This window comes from Oncorhynchus kisutch, linkage group LG30 (assembly GCF_002021735.2).
Source record: "Oncorhynchus kisutch isolate 150728-3 linkage group LG30, Okis_V2, whole genome shotgun sequence".
Lineage (NCBI taxonomy): Eukaryota > Metazoa > Chordata > Actinopteri > Salmoniformes > Salmonidae > Oncorhynchus > Oncorhynchus kisutch.
The window spans coordinates 33,869,566-33,897,451 of NC_034203.2; the positions used below are offsets into that span (position 1 = coordinate 33,869,566).

The 27,886-nt window shown below is 44.1% G+C and overlaps 1 protein-coding gene across 2 annotated transcripts in view; it reads left to right on the top strand.

The window, feature by feature from the left end:
- LOC109874749 (ephrin type-A receptor 3) overlaps positions 1–26,288 on the top strand; it is a 208,963-nt gene extending 182,675 nt beyond the window's left edge. Inside the window, exons 16-19 of one of the 2 annotated variants that reach the window (XM_031810030.1) lie at positions 18,475–18,624; positions 19,799–19,992; positions 20,153–20,290; positions 20,436–26,288. In XM_031810030.1, the coding sequence (XP_031665890.1) occupies positions 18,475–18,624; positions 19,799–19,992; positions 20,153–20,290; positions 20,436–20,535 (582 nt within the window). In that variant the 3' untranslated portion in view covers positions 20,536–26,288. Of the gene's footprint in view, positions 1–18,474; positions 18,625–19,798; positions 19,993–20,149; positions 20,291–20,435 lie in introns of both variants that reach the window. The other variant, XM_031810029.1, reaches the window with a different exon arrangement.
- The last annotated feature ends 1,598 nt before the right edge of the window (positions 26,289–27,886 follow it).

Here is a 27,886-nt window from a genome sequence, read left to right on the forward strand (position 1 = left end):
CAATGTGGAGACTACATACAGGTGGTACCGGTACAGAGTCAATGTGGAGGCTACATACAGGTGGTACCGGTACAGAGTCAATGTGGAGGCTATATACAGGTGGTACCGGTACAGAGTCAATGTGGAGGCTATACACAGGAGGTACCGGTACAGAGTCAATGTGGAGGCTATATACAGGTGGTACCGGTACAGAGTCAATGTGGAGGCTACATACAGGTGGTACCGTACAGAGTCAATGTGGAGGCTATATACAGGTGGTACCGGTACAGAGTCCATGTGGAGGGCTACATACAGGGTGGTACCGGTACAGAGTCAATATGGAGGCTACATACAGGGTTGGGGGTACCGGTACAGAGTCAATATGGAGGCTACATACAGGGGGGTACCGGTTACAGAGTCAATGTGGACGCTATATACCGGGGGTACCAGTTACAGAGTCAATGTGGAGGCTACATAAGGGGGTACCGGTACAGAGTCAATATGGAGGCTACATACAGGGGGGGTACCGCGTACAGCGTCAATGTGGACGCTATATACAGGGGTCCCTGGTTGGTACCAGTACAGAGTCAATGGGGAGGATATATAAAGGTGGGTACCGGTACAGAGTCATGTGGAGGCTATATACAGGGGATACAGTACAGAGTCAATGTGGAGGCTATATTAAGGTGGGTTACCGGTACAGAGTCAAGTGCGAGGCTATATACAGGGGGTGCCGGTACAGAGTCAATATGTGAGGCTATATACAGGTGGTACCAGTACAGAGTCAATGTGGAGGCTATATAAAGGTTGGTACGGTACAGAGTCAATGTGGAGGGCTATATACAGGGTGGGGTACCAGTACAGAGTCAATGTGGAGGCTATATAAAGGTTGTACCGGTACAGAGTCAATGTGGAGGCTATATACAGGGGGTACCAGTTACAGAGTCAATGTGGAGGCTATATTAAAGGTTGGTACCAGTACAGAGTCAATGTGGAAGGCTATATATAGTGGGTACCAGTACAGAGTCAATGTGGAGGCTACATACAGGTGGGTACCGTTACAGAGTTCAATGTGGAGGCTATATACAGGTTCCGGGTACCGGTTACAGAGTCAATGTGGATGGCTATATAAAGGTGGTACCGGTTACAGAGTCAATGTGGAGGCTACATACAGGTTGGTACCGGTACAGAGTCAATGTGGAGGCTATATACAGGTTGGGTACCGGTACAGAGTCAATGTGGAGGCTTACATTAAGGTGGGTACCGGTACAGAGTTCAATATGGAGGCTATATACAGGTGGTACCAGTACAGAAGTCAATGTGGAGGCTATATACAGGTGGGTACCGGTACAGAGTCAATTGTGGAGGCTATATACAGGTGGGTACCGGTACAGAGTCAATATGGAGGCTATATACAGGTGGTACCGGTACAGAGTCAATGTGGAGACTACATACAGGTGGTACCGGTTACAGAGTCAATGTGGAGGCTAACATACAGGTGGTACCGGTACAGAGTCAATGTGGAGGCTATATACAGGTGGTACGGTACAGAGTCAATGTGTAGGCTATATACAGGAGGTACCGGTACAGAGTCAATGTGGAGGCTATACAGGTGGTACCGGTACAGAGTCAATGTGGAGGCTACATACAGGTTGGTACCGGTACAGAGTCAATGTGGAGGCTATATACAGGTTGTTACCGGTACAGAGTCAATGTGGAGGCTATATACAGGAGGGGTACCGGTTACAGAGTCAATATGGAGGCTATCTACAGGACGGTACGGTACAGAGTCAATGTGGAGGTACATTACAGGTGGTACCAGGTACAGAGTCAATGTGGAGGCTATATACAGGTGGTACCGGTACAGAGTCAATGTGGAGGCTACATACAGGTGGTACCTGTACAGAGTCAATATGGAGGCTATATACAGGAGGTACACGGTACAGAGTCAATATGGAGGCTATATACAGGATGTCGGATCCCGGTTACAGAGTCAATGTGGAGGCTACTATACAGGTGGGTACCGGTACAGAGTCAATGTGGATGGCTATATACAGGTGGTACCGGTACAGAGTCAATGTGGAGGCTACATACAGGTGGTACCGGTACACAGAGTCAATATGGAGGCTATATACAGGAGGTACCGGTACAGAGTCAATATGGAGGCTATATACAGGAGGGTACCGGGTACAGAGTCAATGTGGAGGCTATATACAGGTGGTACGGTACAGAGTCAATGTGGAGGCTATATACAGGTGGTACCGGTACAGAGTCAATATGGAGGCTATATACAGGTGGTACCGGTACAGAGTCAATGGTGGAGGCTACATACAGGTGGTACCGGTACAGAGTCAATGTGGAGGCTACATACAGGTGGTTACCGGTACACGAGTGCAATGTGGAGGCTATATACAGGTCGGTACCGGTACAGAGTCAATGTGGAGGCTATATTCAGGAAGGTACCGGGTACAGAGTCAATGGTGGAGGCTATATACAGGTGGTACCGGTACAGATGTCCAATGTGGAGGCTACATACAGGTAGGGTACCGGTACAGAGTCAATGGTGGAGGGCTATATACAGATGTGGTACCGGTACAGAGTCTATGTGGAGGCTATATACAGGAGGTACCGGTACAAGAGTCAATATGGAGGCTAATTACAGGGTACCGGTACAGAGTCAATATGGAGGCTACATACAGTGGGTACCGTACAGAGTCAATATGGAGGCTACATACAGGGGGTACCGGTACACGAGTCAATGTGGACGCTATATACAGGGGGTACCAGTACAGAGTCAATGTGGAAGGCTACATACAGGGGGTACCGGTACAGAGTCATATGGAGGCTACATACAGGGGGTACCGGTACAGAGTCAATGTGGACGCTATATACAGGGGGTACCAGTACAGAGTCAATGTGGAGGCTATATAAAGGTGGTACCGGTACAGAGTCAATGTGGAGGCTATATACAGGGGATACCAGTACAGAGTCAATGTGGAGGCTATATAAAGGTGGTACCGGTACAGAGTCAATGTGGAGGCTATATACAGGGGGTGCCGGTACAGAGTCAATATGGAGGCTATATACAGGTGGTACCAGTACAGAGTCAATGTGGAGGCTATATAAAGGTGGTACCGGTACAGAGTCAATGTGGAGGCTATATACAGGGGGGTACCAGTACAGAGTCAATGTGGAGGCTATATAAAGGTGGTACCGGTACAGAGTCAATGTGGAGGCTATATACAGGGGGTACAGTACAGAGTCAATGTGGAGGCTATATAAAGGTGGTACCAGTACAGAGTCAATGTGGAGGCTATATATAGGTGGTACCAGTACAGAGTCAATGTGGAGGCTACATACAGGTGGTACCGGTACAGAGTCAATGTGGAGGCTATATACAGGTGGTACCGGTACAGAGTCAATGTGGAGGCTATATAAAGGTGGTACCGGTACAGAGTCAATGTGGAGGCTACATACAGGTGGTACCGGTACAGAGTCAATGTGGAGGCTATATACAGGTGGTACCGGTACAGAGTCAATGTGGAGGCTACATACAGGTGGTACCGGTACAGAGTCAATATGGAGGCTATATACAGGTGGTACCAGTACAGAGTCAATGTGGAGGCTATATACAGGTGGTACCGGTACAGAGTCAATGTGGAGGCTATATACAGGTGGTACCGGTACAGAGTCAATATGGAGGCTATATACAGGTGGTACCGGTACAGATTCAATGTGGAGACTACATACAGGTGGTACCGGTACAGAGTCAATGTGGAGGCTACATACAGGTGGTACCGGTACAGAGTCAATGTGGAGGCTATATACAGGTGGTACCGGTACAGAGTCAATGTGGAGGCTATATACAGGAGGTACCGGTACAGAGTCAATATGGAGGCTATATACAGGAGGTACCGGTACAGAGTCAATGTGGAGGCTACATACAGGTGGTACCGGTACAGAGTCAATGTGGAGGCTATATACAGGTGGTACCGGTACAGAGTCAATGTGGAGGCTACATACAGGTGGTACGGTACAGAGTCAATATGGAGGCTATATACAGGAGGTACCGGTACAGAGTCAATATGGAGGCTATATACAGGAGGTACCGGTACAGAGTCAATGTGGAGGCTATATACAGGTGGTACCGGTACAGAGTCAATGTGGAGGCTATATACAGGTGGTACCGGTACAGAGTCAATATGGAGGCTATATACAGGTGGTAACCGGTACAGAGTCAATGTGGAGGCTACATACAGGTGGTACCGGTACAGAGTCAATGTGGAGGCTACATACAGGTGGTACCGGTACAGAGTCAATGTGGAGGCTATATCAGGTGGTACCGGTACAGAGTCAATGTGGAGGCTATATTCAGGAGGTACCGGTACAGAGTCAATGTGGAGGCTATATACAGGTGGTACCGGTACAGAGTCAATGTGGAGGCTACATACAGGTGGTACCGGTACAGAGTCAATGTGGAGGCTATATACAGGTGGTACCGGTACAGAGTCTATGTGGAGGCTATATACAGGAGGTACCGGTACAGAGTCAATATGGAGGCTATATACAGGAGGTACCGGTACAGAGTCAATGTGGAGGCTATATACAGGTGGTACCGGTACAGAGTCAATGTGGAGGCTACATACAGGTGGTACCGGTACAGAGTCAATGTGGAGGCTATATACAGGTGGTACCGGTACAGAGTCTATGTGGAGGCTATATACAGGAGGTACCGGTACAGAGTCAATATGGAGGCTATATACAGGAGGTACCGGTACAGAGTCAATGTGGAGGCTACATACAGGTGGTACCGGTACAGAGTCAATGTGGAGGCTATATACAGGTGGTACCGGTACAGAGTCAATGTGGAGGCTACATACAGGTGGTACCGGTACAGAGTCAATATGGAGGCTATATACAGGAGGTACCGGTACAGAGTCAATATGGAGGCTATATACAGGAGGTACCGGTACAGAGTCAATGTGGAGGCTATATACAGGTGGTACAGGTACAGAATCAATATGGAGGCTACATACAGGTGGTACCGGTACAGAGTCAATATGGAGGCTATATACAGGAGGTACCGGTACAGAGTCAATATGGAGGCTATATACAGGAGGTACCGGTACAGAGTCAATTTGGAGGCTACATACAGGTGGTACCGGTACAGAGTCAATGTGGAGGCTATATACAGGAGGTACCGGTACAGAGTCAATATGGAGGCTATATACAGGAGGTACCGGTACAGAGTCAATGTGGAGGCTATATACAGGTGGTACCGGTACAGAGTCAATATGGAGGCTATATACAGGTGGTACCGGTACAGAGTCAATGTGGAGGCTACATACAGGTGGTACCGGTACAGAGTCATTGTGGAGGCTATATACATGAGGTACCGGTACAGAGTCAATATGGAGGCTATATACAGGTGGTACCGGTACAGAGTCAATGTGGAGGCTACATACAGGTGGTACCGGTACAGAGTCAATGTGGAGGCTATATACAGGTGGTACCGGTACAGAGTCAATGTGGAGGCTATATACAGGTGGTACCGGTACAGAGTCAATGTGGAGGCTAAATACAGGGGGTACCAGTACAGAGTCAATGTGGAGGCTATATACAGGGTTACCGGTACAGAGTCAATGTGCGTGGGCACTGGTTAGTTTAGGTAATACATACATGTAGGTAGAGGTAAAGTGGCTATGCATAGATAATAAACAGAGAGTAGCAGCAGCGTAAAGGGGGGGGGGGCAATGCAAATACTCTGGGTAGCCAATTGATTAGCTCTTCAGGAGTCTAATGGCTTGGGGTAAGTTGTTAAGAAGCTTTTTTAACCTAGACTTGGCGCTAAGTTAGCGCTTGCCATGCAGTTTCAGAGTGAACAATCTATGACTAGGGTTTCTGGAGTTTGAAGCTGAAGCTCTCAACCTGCTCCACTGCAGCCCTGTCGATGAGAATGGGGGAGTGCTCTGTCCTCTTTTTCCTGTAGTCCACAATCATCTCTTTTGTCTTGATCACATTGAGGGAGAGGTTGTTGTCCTGGCACCACACAGTCAGGTCTCTGACCTCCTCCCTATAGGCTGTCTCATTGTTGTTGGTGATCAGGCCTACCACTGTTGTGTCGTCTGCAAACTTAATGATGGTGTTGGAGTTGTGCCTGACCATGCAGTAATGAGTGAACAGGGATTACAGGAGGGACTGAGCACGCACCCCTGAGGGACCCCCTTTACCCCCGTGTTGAGGATCAGCGTGGCAGATGTGTTGTTACCTACCCTTACCACCTGGGGGCGGGCCATCAAGAAGTCCAGGATCCAGTTGCAGAGAGAGGTGTATAGTCCCAGGGTCCTTAATCTCAACTGCGCATCTCGTCTTCAAAAACAAAGGAAGACCATTGATTAAAATGCCTTTATTTGTATTGCATGTTCAATGGAAGCAAAGTTTAAAAACGCATTTCGGCTGCAAGGCCTTCGTCAGGGAATTCACTATTTGATCTGAATGCCCGGCCTCCAGTCAGCTGTTCTGCAACGTAATATTCTAAAGCTGGCTAGCTTTGTCTTGTCTCATGTCGGCTGTTGTATCTGATCCGTGCTTATATGGCTAGGGGTTCCGCTATCCCCCCCCCCCTCCCCACCCACATTCCGCTGAAAAGGAAGCGTGGGATATTCAAAATATTTTTGGGACATTTTAAACTTTCACACATTAACAAGTCCAATACAGCAAATGAAAGATAAACATATTGTTAACAGTGCCCATTGTCTTCCTAATTGCAGGTTTCGCAAAGAAAAAGCTTTTATTGTCTTACCTCTCTCTCTTATCCCTTCACCCCTCGCTCCTCTCACCCGTTTAGTCCATTGTCCCTTCCTTTACCCCCTGGAGATGAATAGAGAGAGCTCGTTCTAATGCCCAATGCCAGATCAACCCCTTTATCTCCTGGAGATGAATAGAGAGAGCTCGTTCTAATGCCCAATGCCAGATCAACCCCTTTACCCCCTGGAGATGAATAGAGAGAGCTCGTTCTAATGCCCAATGCCAGATCAACCCCTTTACCCCCTTGGAGATGAATAGAGAGAGCTCGTTCTAATGCCCAATGCCAGATCAACCCCTTTACCCCCTGGAGATGAATAGAGAGAGCTCGTTCTAATGCCCAATGCCAGATCGACCCCTTTAACCCCTGGAAATGAATAGAGAGAGCTCGTTCTAATGCCCAATGCCAGATCAACCCCTTTACCCCCTTGGAGATGAATAGAGAGAGCTCGTTCTAATGCCCAATGCCAGATCAACCCCTTTACCCCCTTGGAGATGAATAGAGAGAGCTCGTTCTAATGCCCAATGCCAGATAAACCCCTTTACCCCCTTGGAGATGAATAGAGAGAGTTCGTTCTAATGCCCAATGCCAGATCAACCCCTTTACCCCCTGGAGATGAATCAAGAGAGCTCGTTCTAATGCCCAATGCCAGATCAACCCCTTTACCCCCTGGAAATGAATAGAGAGAGCTCATTCTAATGCCCAATGCCAGATCAACCCCTTTACCCCCTTGGAGATGAATAGAGAGAGCTCGTTCTAATGCCCAATGCCAGATAAACCCCTTTACCCCCTTGGAGATGAATAGAGAGAGCTCGGTCTAATGCCCAATGCCAGATCAACCCCTTTACCCCCTTGGAGATGAGTAGAGAGAGCTCGTTCTAATGCCCAATGCCAGATCAACCCCTTTACCCCCTTGGAGATGAATAGAGAGAGCTCGTTCTAATGCCCAATGCCAGATCAACCCCTTTACCCTCTTGGAGATTAATAGAGAGAGAGTGTTCTAATGCCCAATGCCAGATCTACCCCTTTACCCCCTTGGAGATGAATAGAGAGAGCTCGTTCTAATGCCCAATGCCAGATCAACCCCTTTACCCCCTGGAGATGAATCGAGAGAGCTCGTTCTAATGCCCAATGCCAGATCAACCCCTTTACCCCCTGGAAATGAATAGAGAGAGCTCGTTCTAATGCCCAATGCCAGATCAACCCCTTTACCCCCTGGAGATGAATAGAGAGAGCTCGTTCTAATGCCCAATGCCAGATCAACCACTTTACCCCCTTGGAGATGAATAGAGAGAGCTCGTTCTAATGCCCAATGCCAGATCAACCCCTTTACCCCCTTGGAGATGAATAGAGAGAGCTCGTTCTAATGCCCAATGCCAGATCAACCCCTTTACCCCCTGGGAGATGAATAGAGAGAGCTCGTTCTAATGCCCAATGCCAGATAAACCCCTTTACCCCCTTGGAGATGAATAGAGAGAGCTCGGTCTAATGCCCAATGCCAGATCAACCCCTTTACCCCCTTGGAGATGAATAGAGAGAGCTCGTTCTAATGCCCAATGCCAGATCAACCCCTTTACCCCCTTGGAGATGAATAGAGAGAGCTCGTTCTAATGCCCAATGCCAGATCAACCCCTTTACCCCCTTGGAGATGAATAGAGAGAGAGTGTTCTAATGCCCAATGCCAGATCTACCCCTTTACCCCCTTGGAGATGAATAGAGAGAGCTCGTTCTAATGCCCAATGCCAGATCAACCCCTTTACCCCCTGGAGATGAATCGAGAGAGCTCGTTCTAATGCCCAATGCCAGATCAACCCCTTTACCCCCTGGAAATGAATAGAGAGAGCTCGTTCTAATGCCCAATGCCAGATCAACCCCTTTACCCCCTGGAGATGAATAGAGAGAGCTCGTTCTAATGCCCAATGCCAGATCACCCCCTTTACCCCCTGGAGATGAATAGAGAGAGCTCGTTCTAATGCCCAATGCCAGATCAACCCCTTTACCCCCTGGAGATGAATAGAGAGAGCTCGTTCTAATGCCCAATGCCAGATCAACCCCTTTACCCCCTGGAGATGAATAGAGAGAGCTCGTTCTAATGCCCAATGCCAGATCAACCCCTTTACCCCCTGGAAATGAATAGAGAGAGCTCGTTCTAATGCCCAATGCCAGATCAACCCCTTTACCCCCTTGGAGATGAATAGAGAGAGCTCGTTCTAATGCCCAATGCCAGATCAACCCCTTTACCCCCTGGGAGATGAATAGAGAGAGCTCGTTCTAATGCCCAATGCCAGATAAACCCCTTTACCCCCTCGGAGATGAATAGAGAGAGTTCGTTCTAATGCCCAATGCCAGATCAACCCCTTTACCCCCTGGAGATGAATCAAGAGAGCTCGTTCTAATGCCCAATGCCAGATCAACCCCTTTACCCCCTGGAAATGAATAGAGAGAGCTCGTTCTAATGCCCAATGCCAGATCAACCCCTTTACCCCCTTGAAGATGAATAGAGAGAGCTCGTTCTAATGCCCAATGCCAGATCAACCCCTTTACCCCCTTGGAGATTAATAGAGAGAGCTCGTTCTAATGCCCAATGCCAGATAAACCCCTTTACCCCCTTGGAGATGAATAGAGAGAGTTCGTTCTAATGCCCAATGCCAGATCAACCCCTTTACCCCCTTGGAGATGAATAGAGAGAGCTCGTTCTAATGCCCAATGCCAGATCAACCCCTTTACCCCCTTGGAGATGAATAGAGAGAGCTCGTTCTAATGCCCAATGCCAGATCAACCCCTTTACCCCCTTGGAGATGAATAGAGAGAGCTCGTTCTAATGCCCAATGCCAGATAAACCCCTTTACCCCCTTGGAGATGAATAGAGAGAGCTCGGTCTAATGCCCAATGCCAGATCAACCCCTTTACCCCCTTGGAGATGAATAGAGAGAGAGCTCGTTCTCATGCCCAATGCCAGATAAACCCCTTTACCCCCTGGAGATGAATAGAGAGAGCTCGTTCTAATGCCCAATGCCAGATCAACCCCTTTACCCCCTTGGAGATGAATAGAGAGAGCTCGTTCTAATGCCCAATGCCAGATCAACCCCTTTACCCCCTTGGAGATGAATAGAGAGAGCTCGTTCTAATGCCCAATGCCAGATAAACCCCTTTACCCCCTTGGAGATGAATAGAGAGAGCTCGGTCTAATGCCCAATGCCAGATCAACCCCTTTACCCCCTTGGAGATGAATAGAGAGAGCTCGTTCTAATGCCCAATGCCAGATCAACCCCTTTACCCCCTTGGAGATGAATAGAGAGAGCTCGTTCTAATGCCCAATGCCAGATCAACCCCTTTACCCCCTTGGAGATGAATAGAGAGAGAGTGTTCTAATGCCCAATGCCAGATCTACCCCTTTACCCCCTTGGAGATGAATAGAGAGAGCTCGTTCTAATGCCCAATGCCAGATCAACCCCTTTACCCCCTGGAGATGAATCGAGAGAGCTCGTTCTAATGCCCAATGCCAGATCAACCCCTTTACCCCCTGGAAATGAATAGAGAGAGCTCGTTCTAATGCCCAATGCCAGATCAACCCCTTTACCCCCTGGAGATGAATAGAGAGAGCTCGTTCTAATGCCCAATGCCAGATCAACCCCTTTACCCCCTGGAGATGAATAGAGAGAGCTCGTTCTAATGCCCAATGCCAGATCAACCACTTTACCCCCTTGGAGATGAATAGAGAGAGCTCGTTCTAATGCCCAATGCCAGATCAACCCCTTTACCCCCTTGGAGATGAATAGAGAGAGCTCGTTCTAATGCCCAATGCCAGATCAACCCCTTTACCCCCTGGAGATGAATAGAGAGAGCTCGTTCTAATGCCCAATGCCAGATCAACCCCTTTACCCCCTGGAAATGAATAGAGAGAGCTCGTTCTAATGCCCAATGCCAGATCAACCCCTTTACCCCCTTGGAGATGAATAGAGAGAGCTCGTTCTAATGCCCAATGCCAGATCAACCCCTTTACCCCCTGGGAGATGAATAGAGAGAGCTCGTTCTAATGCCCAATGCCAGATAAACCCCTTTACCCCCTCGGAGATGAATAGAGAGAGTTCGTTCTAATGCCCAATGCCAGATCAACCCCTTTACCCCCTGGAGATGAATCAAGAGAGCTCGTTCTAATGCCCAATGCCAGATCAACCCCTTTACCCCCTGGAAATGAATAGAGAGAGCTCGTTCTAATGCCCAATGCCAGATCAACCCCTTTACCCCCTTGGAGATGAATAGAGAGAGCTCGTTCTAATGCCCAATGCCAGATCAACCCCTTTACCCCCTTGGAGATTAATAGAGAGAGCTCGTTCTAATGCCCAATGCCAGATAAACCCCTTTACCCCCTTGGAGATGAATAGAGAGAGTTCGTTCTAATGCCCAATGCCAGATCAACCCCTTTACCCCCTGGAGATGAATCAAGAGAGCTCGTTCTAATGCCCAATGCCAGATCAACCCCTTTACCCCCTGGAAATGTATAGAGAGAGCTCGTTCTAATGCCCAATGCCAGATCAACCCCTTTACCCCCTTGGAGATGAATAGAGAGAGCTCGTTCTAATGCCCAATGCCAGATCAACCCCTTTACCCCCTGGAGATGAATAGAGAGAGCTCGTTCTAATGCCCAATGCCAAATGAACCCCTTACCCCTTGGAGATGAATAGAGAGAGCTCGTTCTAATGCCTAATGCCAGATCAACCCCTTTACCCCCTTGGAGATGAATAGAGAGAGCTCGTTCTAATGCCCAATGCCAGATCAACCCCTTTACCCCCTTGGAGATGAATAGAGAGAGCTCGTTCTAATGCCCAATGCCAGATCAACCCCTTTACCCCCTTGGAGATGAATAGAGAGAGCTCGTTCTAATGCCCAATGCCAGATAAACCCCTTTACCCCCTTGGAGATGAATAGAGAGAGCTCGGTCTAATGCCCAATGCCAGATCAACCCCTTTACCCCCTTGGAGATGAATAGAGAGAGAGCTCGTTCTCATGCCCAATGCCAGATAAACCCCTTTACCCCCTGGAGATGAATAGAGAGAGCTCGTTCTAATGCCCAATGCCAGATCAACCCCTTTACCCCCTGGAGATTAATCGAGAGAGCTCGTTCTAATGCCCAATGCCAGATCAACCCCTTTACCCCCTTGGAGATGAATAGAGAGAGCTCGTTCTAATGCCCAATGCCAGATCAACCCCTTTACCCCCTTGGAGATGAATAGAGAGAGCTCGTTCTAATGCCCAATGCCAGATAAACCCCTTTACCCCCTTGGAGATGAATAGAGAGAGCTCGGTCTAATGCCCAATGCCAGATCAACCCCTTTACCCCCTTGGAGATGAATAGAGAGAGAGCTCGTTCTCATGCCCAATGCCAGATAAACCCCTTTACCCCCTGGAGATGAATAGAGAGAGCTCGTTCTAATGCCCAATGCCAGATCAACCCCTTTACCACCTGGAGATGAATAGAGAGAGCTCGTTCTAATGCCCAATGCCAGATCAACCCCTTTACCCCCTTGGAGATGAATAGAGAGAGCTCGTTCTAATGCCCAATGCCAGATCAACCCCTTTACCCCCTGGAGATGAATAGAGAGAGCTCGTTCTAATGCCCAATGCCAGATCAACCCCTTTACCCCCTGGAGATGAATAGAGAGAGCTCGTTCTAAGGTCCAATGCCAGATCAACCCCTTTACCCCCTTGGCAATTCCAGAAGGTATAAAAGTACAGGTTAGGTATAATCCGTTCAGATCTACAAAAAAGCATAGCGGGTAAAGGGTTAGAGGTTGGATTTGGACATATGTATCTTCCCTAACTACCCAGCACTCTCCACTCCAGGTGCTAAAATACCTGCTGGTTTCAAGGTTGCTCCTAACAAGCCCTAATTATTCTAATAAGTTATTAGGCTTAACGAGACATAATGAGTGGTGGGATTAATGCGAATCTGGCTCAGGGTTAGTGTAGAGGAATAAAGTAGTTTGTTGGAGCTGTCAAACTCCTGCCCTATAGGACCTCTACGATTTGAAGAAGAGGAGAGAGGATGAACCTGTCCAAATACGAACATGGGAATTAAAAACTAACGAGAAGAGAGTGGAGGAACCTGTCCAAATATGAAAATGTGAATTAAAAAGTAACGAGAAGAGAGTGGAATTAAAAGGTTGTGGAATTAAAAAGGTTTAAAAAAAAGCCAGCAGCAAATATGAAGACATCTCATCATCACTGTGCTGTAATGGGGAAAGATAGAAAGCTAGCTAGTAGCCGTTGAGAAGCTAGTAGCCACTGAGAACATTTTATATGCTATAAATAATGAATTATATTATAACATACAACATAGACACAGCCTTATAACTAATCCTACGTGTAACCCCATTTACTGAGCGTTATACACAGGCTGTAAATGGCGTAATAAGCAGCGCTGCACTGCATGGTGCCTCATATGATATGCTCACACAAAGACACTTCTACATCGGTATTCACAGGGAAGTGTTAGAGATGTTTCTTTAATGGGGCATTAGCATAGATAGCCCTGGGAGAGGGAGGAGAGGAGAGGGAGGAGAGGGAGGTTTAGTAGGAGAGAGAGATGGAGAGTAAGAGTGAAGCGAGATTAGGAAGAGATGGAGCGAGAGAGAAGGGAGAGAAGGAGTTCGAGAGAGACCCACAAAGAATTGGAAAACAAATCAAACATTGCTAAACTCCCATATGTGTTAGGCGAAATACCGCAGTGTACAGCAGCAAGATGTACAGTGCATTCGGAAAGTATTCAAATCCCTTGACTTTTTCCACATTTTATTACATTACAGCCTTATTCTAAAATGTATTAAAATACATATTTTCCTCTTCAATCTTCACACAATACCCCATAATGCCAAAGAAAATTGAGCTCAGGTGCATCCTGTTTCCATTGATCATCATTGAGATGTTTCTACAACTTGATTGGAGTCCACCTGTGGTAAATTAAATTAATGGACATGATTTGGAAAGGCACACACCTGTTTATATAAGGTCCTACAGATGACAGTGCATGTCAGAGCAAAAACCAAGCCATGAGGTCGAAGGAATTGTCCATAGAGCTCCGAGAGAGGATTGTGTCGAGGCCAAGATCTCTCCAAGATCACAGTGACCTCCATCATTCATAAATGGAAGAAGTTTCGAATCACCAAGACTCTTCCTAGAGCTGGCCGTCCGGCCAAACTGAGCAACCATCTCTGTAGCACTCCACCAAACTTGGTTTCCAGATGGAAGCCACTCCTCAGTAGGAGGCACATGACAACCCACCTGGACTTTGCTAAAAGGCACCTAAAGGACTCTCAGACCATGAACAACAAGATTCTCTGTTCTGATGAAATGAAGTTTGAACTCCTTGGCCTGAATGCCATGCATCATGTCTGGATGAAAACTGGCACCATCCTTACGGTGAAGCATGGGGATGGCAGCATCATGCTGTGGAGTGGTTTTTCAGCGACAGGGACTGGGAGACTAGTCAGGATCGAGGGAAAGATAAACAAAGCGAAGTACAGAAAGATCCTTAAAGAAAACTTGCTCCAGAGAACTCAGGACCTCAGAATGGTAAAAAGGTTCACCTTCCAACAGGACAACGACCTTAAGCACACAGCCAAGAAAACGCAGGAGTGGCTTCGGGACAAATCTCTGAATGTCTTTGAGTTGCCCATCCAGGACTTGAACCCGATCTAAGATCTCTGGAGAGACCTGAAAATAGCTGTGCAACGACACTCCTCATCCAACCTGACAGAGCTTGAGAGGATATGCAGAGGAGAATGGGAGATAACATTCCCAAATACAGGTGTGCCAAGCTTGTAGCATCATTCTCAAGAAGACATTAGGCTGTAATCACTGCCAAAGGGGCTTGTACAAAGTAATGAGTAAAGGGTCTGAATACTGAATGTTGATCATCATATTTCATTTCTTTATTATTATACATGTGCAAAAATGTCTAAAATTCTGTTTTTGCTTTTTCATTATGAGGTGTTGTGTGTAGATTGATGAGGGGAAAAACAATTGAATCAATTTGAGAATAAAGCTGTAATGTAATAAAATGTGTAAAAAGTCAAGGGGTCTGAATACTTTCCAAATGCACTGTTTGACCTGTTGCTATGAGAAAAGGTGAACCAGTGCAGCACAAACAACATGTAAATACCACCAATATCTATGTGTTTATGTATCTTTACCTACTATTTGTACTACAACTATTTGCACCTTGCTAAAACATAGCTGATAATATAGTTTATAACATAACCCTTGAAATGTCTTTATTCTTTTCAAACCTTTGGGAGTGCAATGTTTACTTTAAATTTTTTATAGTTTTTTGTGATGATGTTTTGAGTCTTCTCACTTTTGTTCGTTGTTTATTTTACTTGCTTTGGCAATGTAAACACGTTTCCAATACCAATAAAGCCCCTTTGAATTGAATTGAAAGAGAGAGAGAGTAGGGAGGGAGAAAGAGAGACATGAGAGAAAATTAGAGAGAGGGGGGGGGGAGTGAGTGAGGGATAGAGTTAGAGAGAAAGCAAGAGAGAAAGCTGTAATGTAAGCTGTAATGTAATAAAATGTGTAAAAAGTCAAGGGGTCTGAATACTTTCCAAATGCACTGTTTGACCTGTTGCTATGAGAAAAGGTGAACCAGTGCAGCACAAACAACATGTAAATACCACCAATATCTATGTGTTTATGTATCTTTACCTACTATTTGTACTACAACTATTTGCACCTTGCTAAAACATAGCTGATAATATAGTTTATAACATAACCCTTGAAATGTCTTTATTCTTTTCAAACCTTTGGGAGTGCAATGTTTACTTTAAATTTTTTATAGTTTTTTGTGATGATGTTTTGAGTCTTCTCACTTTTGTTCGTTGTTTATTTTACTTGCTTTGGCAATGTAAACACGTTTCCAATACCAATAAAGCCCCTTTGAATTGAATTGAAAGAGAGAGAGAGTAGGGAGGGAGAAAGAGAGACATGAGAGAAAATTAGAGAGAGGGGGGGGGAGTGAGTGAGGGATAGAGTTAGAGAGAAAGCAAGAGAGAGAGTAAACGTGGAGCGAGATGAAGAGGAGAGAGTGAGAGATGTACTATGGATAGAGACTGCTCACTTTGTCTCTTTCATTTGACTTTGACTAGAGAGCTGGGACTATAGGAGTGCAGTAGTAGAATGTTAAAATACTGGTGTGATCTGCATAGGGAGTCAAACAGGCATCCTAATGCTGTCTCCTGTGTCCTTCTTATACACAGTCCCCAATGCCGTTTAAAAGCATGTTTTCTGCTGAAACTACTCCATATGAAGAGTTTCTTAAAATCTTCAGAAATTTGGGTAAATTAGCTTTTATTGATTAAACAGAGATTGGTTTGCTTTTTCACTATCTATTCATAGCATGAGGTTGTTCAATGACAGACTTGGTTTCATCACTTGATGGTTTCATTTTATAGAGACAAGTAGTTACGTATTTTTGCTAAACGTTAGACAGTACCAGTCAACAGATTGGACACCTACTCATTCAAGGGTTTTCTTTATTTTTACTATTTTCTACATTGTAGAATAATAGTGAAGACATCACAACTATGGAATAACACATATGGAATCATGTAGTAACCCAAAAAGTGTTAAACAAATCAAATATAAAATATATTTGAGATTTGTCAAAGTTGCCAACCTTTGCCGTGATGACAGCTTTAAATACTCTTGGCATTCTCAACCAGCTTCATAAAATGGTCACCTGGAATGTATTTCAATTAATGGGTGTGCCTTGTTAAAAGTTAATTTGTGGAATTTCTTTCCTCCTTAATGCATTTGAGCCAATCAGTTGTGATGTGGCATACGGAAGATAGCCCTATTTGGTAAAATACCAAGTGTATATTATGGCAAGAACAGCTCAAATAAGCAAAAATAAACGACAGTCCATCATTACTTTAAGACAAGAAGGTCAGTCAATTCTGAAAATATCAGTGCAGTTGCAAGCGCTATGATGAAACTGGCTCTCATGAGAACCGCCACAGGGAAGGAAAACCCAGAGTTACCTCAGCTGCAGAAGATAAGTTCATTAGAGTTAACTTCACCTCAGATTGCAGCCCAAATAAATGCTTCACAGAGTTCAAGTAACAGACACATTCAAACATCGGCTGTTAAAGGAGACTGCGTTAATCAGGCCTTCATGGTTGAATTGCTGCAAATAAATCACTACTAAAGGACACAAATAAGAAGAAGAGACTTGCTTGGGCCAAGAAACACAAGAAATGGACATTAGACCGGTGGAAATCTGTCCTTTGGTCTGATGAGTCCAAATTTGAGATTTTTGGTTCCAACCACCGTGTCTTTGTGAGACGCAGAGTAGGTGAACGGATTATCTCCTCAAGTGTGGTTCCCATCGTGAAGCATGGAGGAGGAGGAGTGATAGTGAGGGGGTGCTTTGCTGGTTACACTGCCTGTGATTTATTTAGAATTCAAGGCACACTTAATCAGCATGGTTACCACAGAATTCTGTAGCGATACACCATCCCATCTGGTTTGCGCTTATTGGGACTATCATTTGATTTTCAACAGGAAAATGACCCAAAACCCACCTCCAGGCTGTGTAAGGGCTTTTTGACACAGAAGGAGAGTGATGGAGTGCTGCATCAGATGATCTGGCCTCCACAATCACCTGACCTCAACCCAATTGAGATGGTTTGGGATGAGTTGGACCGCAGAGTGAAGGAAAAGCAGCCAACAAGTGCTCTGCATATGTGGGAACTCCTTCAAGACTGTTGGAAAATCATTACTCATGAAACTGGTTGAGAGAATGCTAAGGTGTGCAAAGCTGTCATCAATGCAAATGGTGGCTACTTTGAAGAATATCACATTTATTTTGATTTGTTTAACACTTTTTTGATTGTAATTTCATAGTGTTGATGTCACCACTATTATTCTACAATGTTGAAAATATTAAAAATAATGAAAAACCTTTGAATGAGTAGGTTTGTCCAAACTTTTGACTGGTACTGTAGATTCTCTTATCCAGAGCGACTTACAGTTAATGTATTAATCTTAAAATAGCTTGTTGAGACAACCACATATCACAGTCAAATGTACAGAATACGAATATTACATTCCAGCTACAATGTATATATATGCATTCAGCAACAACAAAAATGTTTTAATACACAGCTAAAATGTATTAATAAAAAATCTGAGAACACTAATATTTTACACATACATGAAGGTACCCATAAGCAATAATTTCTCGTGAAAAAACACAAATGTGAAAAATTGTCGGATATAGGCTTTGGAAATAAACTCTTCATATACACTTCTTTTATCTTTATTTTCCCTGTGAACAACAAAGTAAAAAAGGGCTTGTGAAAGATGAGTCAAAAGGGAGAGATGGAGGAAGGAAGTCAAAGCACTACTGCTTTGATTGTTGGTGTGTGAATAGAAAGTGATGCTCTGTGTTTGAGGGTTTTAATCAATAAAAAGTATGAGGTAAAACCGTAAGACTACTCTGTTGTGTGTTTCCATGCAGTTATTTGAGCTTTCCTACCTACGCCTCCACAACGTGCATTGTTCTCTCTCTTTCAACTCAATTCAATCATTTGCCAAAGTAGAAATGAATGAATTCTAGTTGTTTAAAAAAAATATTGTATCAGCCATTCAGCAATGTTTTATTACACCTTTATGATCATCTTATTAACCAGGGAGGGAAGATCCCCATCCGATGGACGTCTCCAGAGGCTATTGCCTACAGGAAGTTCACGTCAGCCAGTGATGTGTGGAGCTACGGCATCGTCATGTGGGAGGTGGTCTCATACGGAGAGAGACCCTACTGGGAGATGTCCAACCAGGATGTGAGTAGTTTCATTATAATAAAGCACAGTGTCGGTGTATAGCTGATATGGTAATGATTCATCAATGATTTGTCTTGATGGCTGTTCTTGTCAATCGTGGGTTGGTTTGGCGTAGAAGCTCGGTGGACTCAGTTGGCTTTATCTCCCATACTCGGTAGGTGATTACTGTGATTGACTAAGGACCAGCTCGGTGGACTCAGTTGGCTTTATCTCCCATACTCGGTAGGTGATTACTGTGATTGACTAAGGACCATCTCGGTGGACTCAGTTGGCTTTATCTCCCATACTCGGTAGGTGATTACTGTGATTGACTAAGGACCATCTCGGTGGACTCAGTTGGCTTTATCTCCCATACTCGGTAGGTGATTACTGTGCTTGACTAAGGACCATCTCGGTGGACTCAGTTGGCTTTATCTCCCATACTCGGTAGGTGATTACTGTGATTGACTAAGGACCATCTCGGTGGACTCAGTTGGCTTTATCTCCCATACTCGGTAGGTGATTACTGTGATTGACTAAGGACCATCTCGGTGGACTCAGTTGGCTTTATCTCCCATACTCGGTAGGTGATTACTGTGATTGACTAAGGACCATCTCGGTGGACTCAGTTGGCTTTATCTCCCATACTCGGTAGGTGATTACTGTGATTGACTAAGGACCATCTCGGTGGACTCAGTTGGCTTTATCTCCCATACTCGGTAGGTGATTACTGTGATTGACTAAGGACCATCTCGGTGGACTCAGTTGGCTTTATCTCCCATACTCGGTAGGTGATTACTGTGATTGACTAAGGACCATCTCGGTGGACTCAGTTGGCTTTATCTCCCATACTCGGTAGGTGATTACTGTGATTGACTAAGGACCATCTCGGTGGACTCAGTTGGCTTTATCTCCCATACTCGGTAGGTGATTACTGTGATTGACTAAGGACCATCTCGGTGGACTCAGTTGGCTTTATCTCCCATACTCGGTAGGTGATTACTGTGATTGACTAAGGACCATCTCGGTGGACTCAGTTGGCTTTATCTCCCATACTCGGTAGGTGATTACTGTGATTGACTAAGGACCATCTCGGTGGACTCAGTTGGCTTTATCTCCCATACTCGGTAGGTGATTACTGTGATTGACTAAGGACCATCTAATCCTCCTCTATGTTTAATTTCTTCCCCACTAGGTGATCAAAGCGATAGATGAGGGTTACCGTCTTCCGGCCCCTATGGACTGTCCTGTGGTCCTCCACCAGCTGATGTTGGAGTGTTGGGAGAAGGGCCGTAGCGAACGGCCTAAGTTTGGCCAGATCGTCACCACCCTGGATAAGCTGATCAGAGACCCAGCCAGCCTCCGAGAGCTGGCCAACAGCTCATTATGGTGAGTTACAATGGGCCAAAACCACAGGCACAATCAGAACCACTGTAGACCCAGTCTTCAAGCACACACTGTTAGATCCATAATAAACTATTAGAACTAGTACTGTATCTGGACTGTCTTATTTAATGAATGTGTATATTCTCTCCTGTTTGCCCAGCAGGGAAGACCCGACCACTCCAGAGTTCAGTGTGAGCACGATGGAGGAGTGGCTGGATGCCATCAAGATGGGACAGTACAAGGGGAACTTCACCAATGCTGGATATGTCACCCTGGACTCTGTCCTCTACATCAGCATCAGGTGAGATACATGGGCAGAGATGGCCTGGGGCTGAGGTTAGGGCTGGATAAAAGAGAGTAGGAATAGGCAGAGCTGGAGAAAAGAGGAGTCTGTTGTTCATTTTGTCATTTTGTAAACTCCCTTCTTCCTCTGTCCTCTCCTCTAGTGAGCTCGTTAAGATGGATGTGACCTTGGCGGGTCACCAGAAGAAGATCATCTCCAGTGTCCAGATCCTTCAGTCCCAGGGGACCCACGTCCAAGTATAACAGTTTCTCTATAGAGACACACTGGGAGGGAAAGCCAAAATGGATGCTCTTCTCTGAGTTTACCCATTGAGACACACTCAGATTGAGCCAACATGGACATTCTGGGTTGGGTTTCCCCATACAAAGACACTGAGATGGAGCCGTAATTTACGCTTAGCTCCTTTATTTCCTCTTTGTAGTTTCATCATTCCACCTGTCCTGGATGTTTTGATAGCGTAGGCACTTCCAGCTTCCGTCCACGCCTTCAGAGGCCTAGCAACCCAGCAACCTAAGATACCAGGCTTCAACCAAGACGTCTTTGTCCATATCAACAACAACAATAACAAAGCTAAAAAATGACAAAAAGAAAATGTGATTATAATGCTCAACATTGTCTGTGAAGTTTAGTGTACATTTATTTTTATGGTTGTTTCTTTTTTCATTTTTTGATTAGCTTTGTTAATTTTCCACATAATTCACATGATCAATATTGTATATGTATAGATAAACGTTTACAAGAGGTGTGTGTCAGTCCGCCAGTCTAGAAAGTAAAGTTGTTATCGCCAGGCAACGCAGGTGTGCTTTTCCTTCCTGGTGCATGTGTTGTCAGGCCCCTCCTCTTTCTCTAAGCCCCTCCCCACAACGCTATAGGACCAATCATTATGTGTGGGGGAGATAGGAGGGAGAAATAGAAAGATGTGAAAATATGAGATGGAGATGTCTATTCATGGTCTCAGAAGACTTCCGTTGCGTTTGGCCAGGGATAGATACATGTAGGTCTTCCATAGCCACGACTTCCAGACTCACACAGTTCACTTGAATGAGATGCCCTGCCAGATTTCATTTAGTACAGCCTACAGCAGCTACCTATAGGTTGCAGTTAGTCAGAAACCTGCAGTTCAATACAGTGTTAGTACATTTTCTGCTAGAGTTTGCCCTTGTGACAGAAGAAGAGCAAAGTAGATCATCTGTGAAGTTGACACTGTTTGCAATGTATATCTGTTTCTCAGATGTTTCTCCATGTATATTTAGTATTGCTCTGATATGTTGGGCCATGTCAGACAAGCAGGATTGGTTGTGAGGTAGACTTGACTTGAGTGAGGTGAGTGGTGGTTTTTGCCTCATTTCACCCCTGATTAATGTGGGTTTAGTCACAGTTTGTGCTAACCACCTCTGTTCAGTGACTAATATGGGTTTAGTCACAGTTTGTGCTAACCACCTCTGTTCAGTGACTAATATGGGTTCAGTCACAGTTTGTGCTAACCACCTCTGTTCAGTGACTAATATGGGTTCAGTCACAGTTTGTGCTAACCATCTCTGTTCAGGGATTAATATGGGTTCAATCATAGTTTGTGCTAACCATCTCTGTTCAGTGATTAATATGGGTTCAATCATAGTTTGTGCTAACCATCTCTGTTCAGTGATTAATATGGGTTCAATCATAGTTTGTGCTAACCATCTCTGTTCAGTGATTAATATGGGTTAAATCATACTTTGTGCTAACCATCTCTGTTCAGTGATTAATATTGGTTCAGTGACGGTTTGTGCTAACCATCTCTGTTCAGTGATTAATATGGGTTCAGTCACAGTTTGTGCTAACCATCTCTGTTCAGGGATTAATATGGGTTCAATCATAGTTTGTGCTAACCATCTCTGTTCAGTGATTAATATGGGTTCAATCATAGTTTGTGCTAACCATCTCTGTTCAGTGATTAATATGGGTTAAATCATACTTTGTGCTAACCATCTCTGTTCAGTGATTAATATTGGTTCAGTGACGGTTTGTGCTAACCATCTCTGTTCAGTGATTAATATGGGTTCAGTCACAGTTTGTGCTAACCATCTCTGTTCAGGGATTAATATGTGTTCAATCATAGTTTGTGCTAACCATCTCTGTTCAGTGATTAATATGGGTTCAATCATAGTTTGTGCTAACCATCTCTGTTCAGTGATTAATATGGGTTCAATCATAGTTTGTGCTAACCATCTCTGTTCAGTGATTAATATGGGTTAAATCATACTTTGTGCTAACCATCTCTGTTCAGTGATTAATATTGGTTCAGTGACGGTTTGTGCTAACCATCTCTGTTCAGTGATTAATATGGGTTAAATCATACTTTGTGCTAACCATCTCTGTTCAGTGATTAATATGGGTTCAATCATAGTTTGTGCTAACCATCTCTGTTCAGTGATTAATATTGGTTCAGTGACAGTTTGTGCTAACCATCTCTGTTCAGTGATTAATATGGGTTAAATCATACTTTGTGCTAACCATCTCTGTTCAGTGATTAATATGGGTTTAGTCACAGTTTGTGCTACCCACCTCTGTTCAGTGACTAATATGGGTTCAATCACAGTTTGTGCTAACTATCTCTGTTCAGTGATTAATATGGGTTCAGTCACAGTTTGTGCTAACTATCTCTGTTCAGTGATAAATATGGGTTCAATCATAGTTTGTGCTAACCATCTCTGTTCAGTGATTAATATGGGTTCAGTCACAGTTTGTGCTAACCATCTCTGTTCAGTGATTAATATGGGTTCAATCATAGTTTGTGCTAACCATCTCTGTTCAGTGATTAATATGGGTTCAATCATAGTTTGTGCTAACCATCTCTGTTCATGATTAATATGGGTTCAATCATAGTTTGTGCTAACCATCTCTGTTCAGTGATTAATATGGGTTCAATCATAGTTTGTGCTAACCATCTCTGTTCAGTGATTAATATGGGTTCAATCATAGTTTGTGCTAACCATCTCTGTTCAGTGATTAATATGGGTTCAATCATAGTTTGTGCTAACCATCTCTGTTCATGATTAATATGGGTTCAATCATAGTTTGTGCTAACCATCTCTGTTCAGTGATTAATATGGGTTCAATCATAGTTTGTGCTAACCATCTCTGTTCAGTGATTAATATGGGTTCAATCATAGTTTGTGCTAACCATCTCTGTTCAGTGATTAATATGGGTTAAATCATACTTTGTGCTAACCATCTCTGTTCAGTGATTAATATTGGTTCAGTGACAGTTTGTGCTAACCATCTCTGTTCAGTGATTAATATGGGTTAAATCATACTTTGTGCTAACCATCTCTGTTCAGTGATTAATATGGGTTCAATCATACTTTGTGCTAACCATCTCTGTTCAGTGATTAATATGGGTTAAATCATACTTTGTGCTAACCATCTCTGTTCGGTGATTAATATGGGTTAAATCATACTTTGTGCTAACCATCTCTGTTCAGTGATTAATATGGGTTCAATCATAGTTTGTGCTAACCATCTCTGTTCAGTGATTAATATTGGTTAAATCATACTTTGTGCTAACCATCTCTGTTCAGTGATTAATATGGGTTCAATCATACTTTGTGCTAACCATCTCTGTTCAGTGATTAATATGGGTTAAATCATACTTTGTGCTAACCATCTCTGTTCAGTGATTAATATTGGTTCAGTGACAGTTTGTGCTAACCATCTCTGTTCAGTGATTAATATTGGTTAAATCATACTTTGTGCTAACCATCTCTGTTCAGTGATTAATATGGGTTCAATCATAGTTTGTGCTAACCATCTCTGTTCAGTGATTAATATTGGTTAAATCATAGTTTGTGCTAACCATCTCTGTTCGGTGATTAATATGGGTTAAATCATACTTTGTGCTAACCATCTCTGTTCAGTGATTAATATGGGTTCAATCATAGTTTGTGCTAACCATCTCTGTTCAGTGATTAATATTGGTTAAATCATAGTTTGTGCTAACCATCTCTGTTCAGTGATTAATATGGGTTAAATCATAGTTTGTGCTAACCATCTCTGTTCAGTGATTAATATTGGTTCAGTGACAGTTTGTGCTAACCATCTCTGTTCAGTGTTTAATATGGGTTCAATCATACTTTGTGCTAACCATCTCTGTTCAGTGATTAATATTGGTTCAGTAACAGTTTGTGCTAACCATCTCTGTTCAGTGATTAATATGGGTTCAGTGACAGTTTGTGCTAACCACCTCTGTTCAGTGATTTCAACTGCTTCCAAATCTATGAGTCAAGGCCTGCTAACCTAATTTCCTGGATAAGTAAAAAAACATCAGTGTTCTGTACTCAACAGAACAACATTTACTGCATATCAAAACCAACATCCCCCTTGATTTGGGAAGGGAAGAGTGGCGTTATCCTTGAAAACCTGGTTAGCGGTTTAGTTTGAAAATTGTCATCATTGTGCACTGTACAGCTGTATGTATCTGTTCATGATAACAGTGTTATTCTACTACCTGACAGGACTACAAACACAGCAACATACAGTAAATACCAATGTACCATAATGTAAAATATGTACAGTGTTGATTTGAAACTCTAAAATGTTTGTCACAATAATGGTGATGATGATGATGATTACGTTGATAATGATGGTGATTATATACTTTTATTCTGAAGGAGGATCATAGGAGATGAGGCAGCGTGTGATTCGTTGACCTGATCTATGGAATGTACGTTGCGTAGCATGAGTATTAAGGTTCAGCCTCTGATTGACCGGTAACAGGGGGTGCAGTTTTCCCTCGGGCGGAGGACCCGAGGATGATAAAAGTTAGATGCCTTATTTACTGTGCTACCTTTCTTTTATGTCCCCCACCCCCCCTCCTCCCTATGGAGGCGGAGTTATGACTATGTCTGTATACAGCATTCATCTTTTTCCCCGAGGTGACATCACAGAAAACATCTGCTTTTCGAACTGACAACACCCCAACTTTTAGCACCTCTGTTATTATTCCTAAACTCTATACTGCTGCTGTCCCACTGGGCACACTCCGGTTGAATTCCACGTCATTTTAACGGAATTACGTTGAACCAATGTGGAATAGACATTGAATTAGGGTAGGGTAGGTCTACCACCTGTTTATTGGATACTGTAATGAAAAGTACATTAGAGAATAAATTGTTCTGTTTTGGTTCAATAATTATACTTGTGGGTTTACCTGTGTAAGCTGGGTGCTGAATTTACAGCAGAGAACCTTTATATCCAGAAGCTAATTCAAGTGGTTCCAATGTCTCCCACACAGACACAAACACGCAACATGATGTAGATGAAAAAATCCAACAACTAAATGAACCTTTGTCTTTCCCGGAGGGGTCTCAGATAATGATGTACTAGCAGATGATGATGTATTTCATTACTGTTAAATGGATTGAATTGCCAACATCCTTTTGTGTTGTCATCAATTCGGCTAGAATGATCAACAAAGGACAGTAGCATTTTTCCTCCTCACGTTCAGATTTAGAACAGCAAAAATATGTGGTTGGCTGATGAAGGTTTACCAGTCTGTCAGTACTCATAACTTTGGTACTTTACACATTTTGACATTGTCCTCCTTTGGTCAGCTTGCCCATCCCCAACCAGAGGTCATAAACTTTGACCCATAAACCCTAACCCCTGATTCTCAGCCAGGCTCTGAACCCTTTCACTTGGAGTTGTCCCTAGACACTGTTCCCATGTCAGTTTGTGTTTCCCCTCTAACAGTTCATGTTAGGATATGGGAGTAGTAAGCTGATCCTAGATCTGTGCTGGGAGAGACTTCTCCCCCAAGCTAGGCCGGTTTTATAAATGTTCCCAAACTGATTACTTGTGAGATTGTTCTCTCTCTCTCTCCCTGATCTCTCTTCCTTCCTGACCTTGGTCACATCATGTTTCATCATGGCAGATTTATATGCGCTTGTTCAGAGTGTACGCATTCTAAAGTCATTCATGTCGCTGTAATAAATAGGCTAATATTTCTTATTTCTCACCTGAAGTCTTATTTTTCATTCACGCACACACACATGCATGTCAACCCACACTACACTCTACACACTGATATGTGCAAACAGTCACAGTCTCACATGTATGAAACAGGCTATGCCTGAGTTGTGTATGTTCCCCAGGGTTCGGTGGTATAATGGAAGACTGATCATGTCACCTTTACTGTGGAGAAATGTAAAGCTGAAGCTTGATCCACATCTGTTTCATATAAAGCCAGTCACTGCCTGTCAAGGATTCCTGCGTGTACTATTCCTGTTCTGAAAGAACTAGATAACCTCTGACAAACCCCACTCAAACAGACTGGTAGTGTCAGTATATTCAAAACAAAAAACTATGTTTTAAGTGAGAATAGGCATTGGTCAGAAGCCAAAAAATGAAGGAAATTCCCATGATCACCAGAATGCCTATTCCAGCAATGCTCTACCAAGGTTTTCCAGCCCACAGCTTTGACCTACTACAGTAGCTATGTTGGTATTGTACTTCAAACTATGTGAACTATGTGTAGACAGGTTGCTTAGGATTCAAACCTTCTCAAACAGCCTAATTCATAGTCTTAGAAGAGGTGCTTCCACAATCCAATACAAGTAAAAGTATTGGATTCTTCACCCACCACAGTAAGACATTATTCCATTACACTACTTTTTCATGCTTTTTTTAAATTACATTTTTTATTACATTTTTTATTAAAGCTTTACTTTTATACTTACAAGAATATTAGACTTGATTGAGCTGGTTTTTCTTGTAGTAATGTTGAGCATGCCTGTATTTCCTAAAACCTTTATTTTAGTAAAAAACATGTAACTGAAAAAACGAATCATAATAACATCCTCTTTTGGTAAGGTGCCCAACATAACAACAGATGGTGGTGGGTTTTACACAATAGCTCAGATAGATAGAGCCTGTCTGTATTTCTGATTCATTTAACTGTGAGCTTACCTGTGTAATATTGAATTAAGCTCAGAATTAAGCTCAGAAACACTTGTTTTTCAAGCATGGTCCTTTAGCTTGGAAAGCTCTCGCCAGTTCGAACAACGTGACTCAAACCAGAGCATAGAGGCCTTTTTCTCCATATCCCCGGAATCCTACCGTAAACTCTGAACATTTTCATCTGGATCTTCGCAACTAGCTAACCACAATCCCGGGTGACTACTCATGGCTAGCGTTTCCATCCTGGAGCAAGCAATAATTAGCCTGAAGCTAGCCCGGCAAGGGCTCCTGTGCTACCACCGAAGTCCACTCCCGAGCTACAATATCCGGACCCCTTCTACTGCCGGTACGGGGCGCGGAACACCCCCGATCCTCTACGACTGGAATACTGAGATAATCTGCCCGAGGATTCCAACAGGCCCTCAGGCGCAACGTCCGCTGAAGGCCCATTCTGCTAACCTGCTAGGCCTGCTAGCTACCTAGATTTACTTGGAACCCTACTAACTCCACGACTGGTCTATCGACGTCCCCCATAGGCTAACTTGCTAGCCCCGGTCTGTACTAACTGCTTGCTTGCTAACCCGGTCTGCTAACTGCTAGCTTGTTTAGCCCTGGCCTACTAACTGTTAGCTTGTTAGCATCGGCCTGCTAACTGTC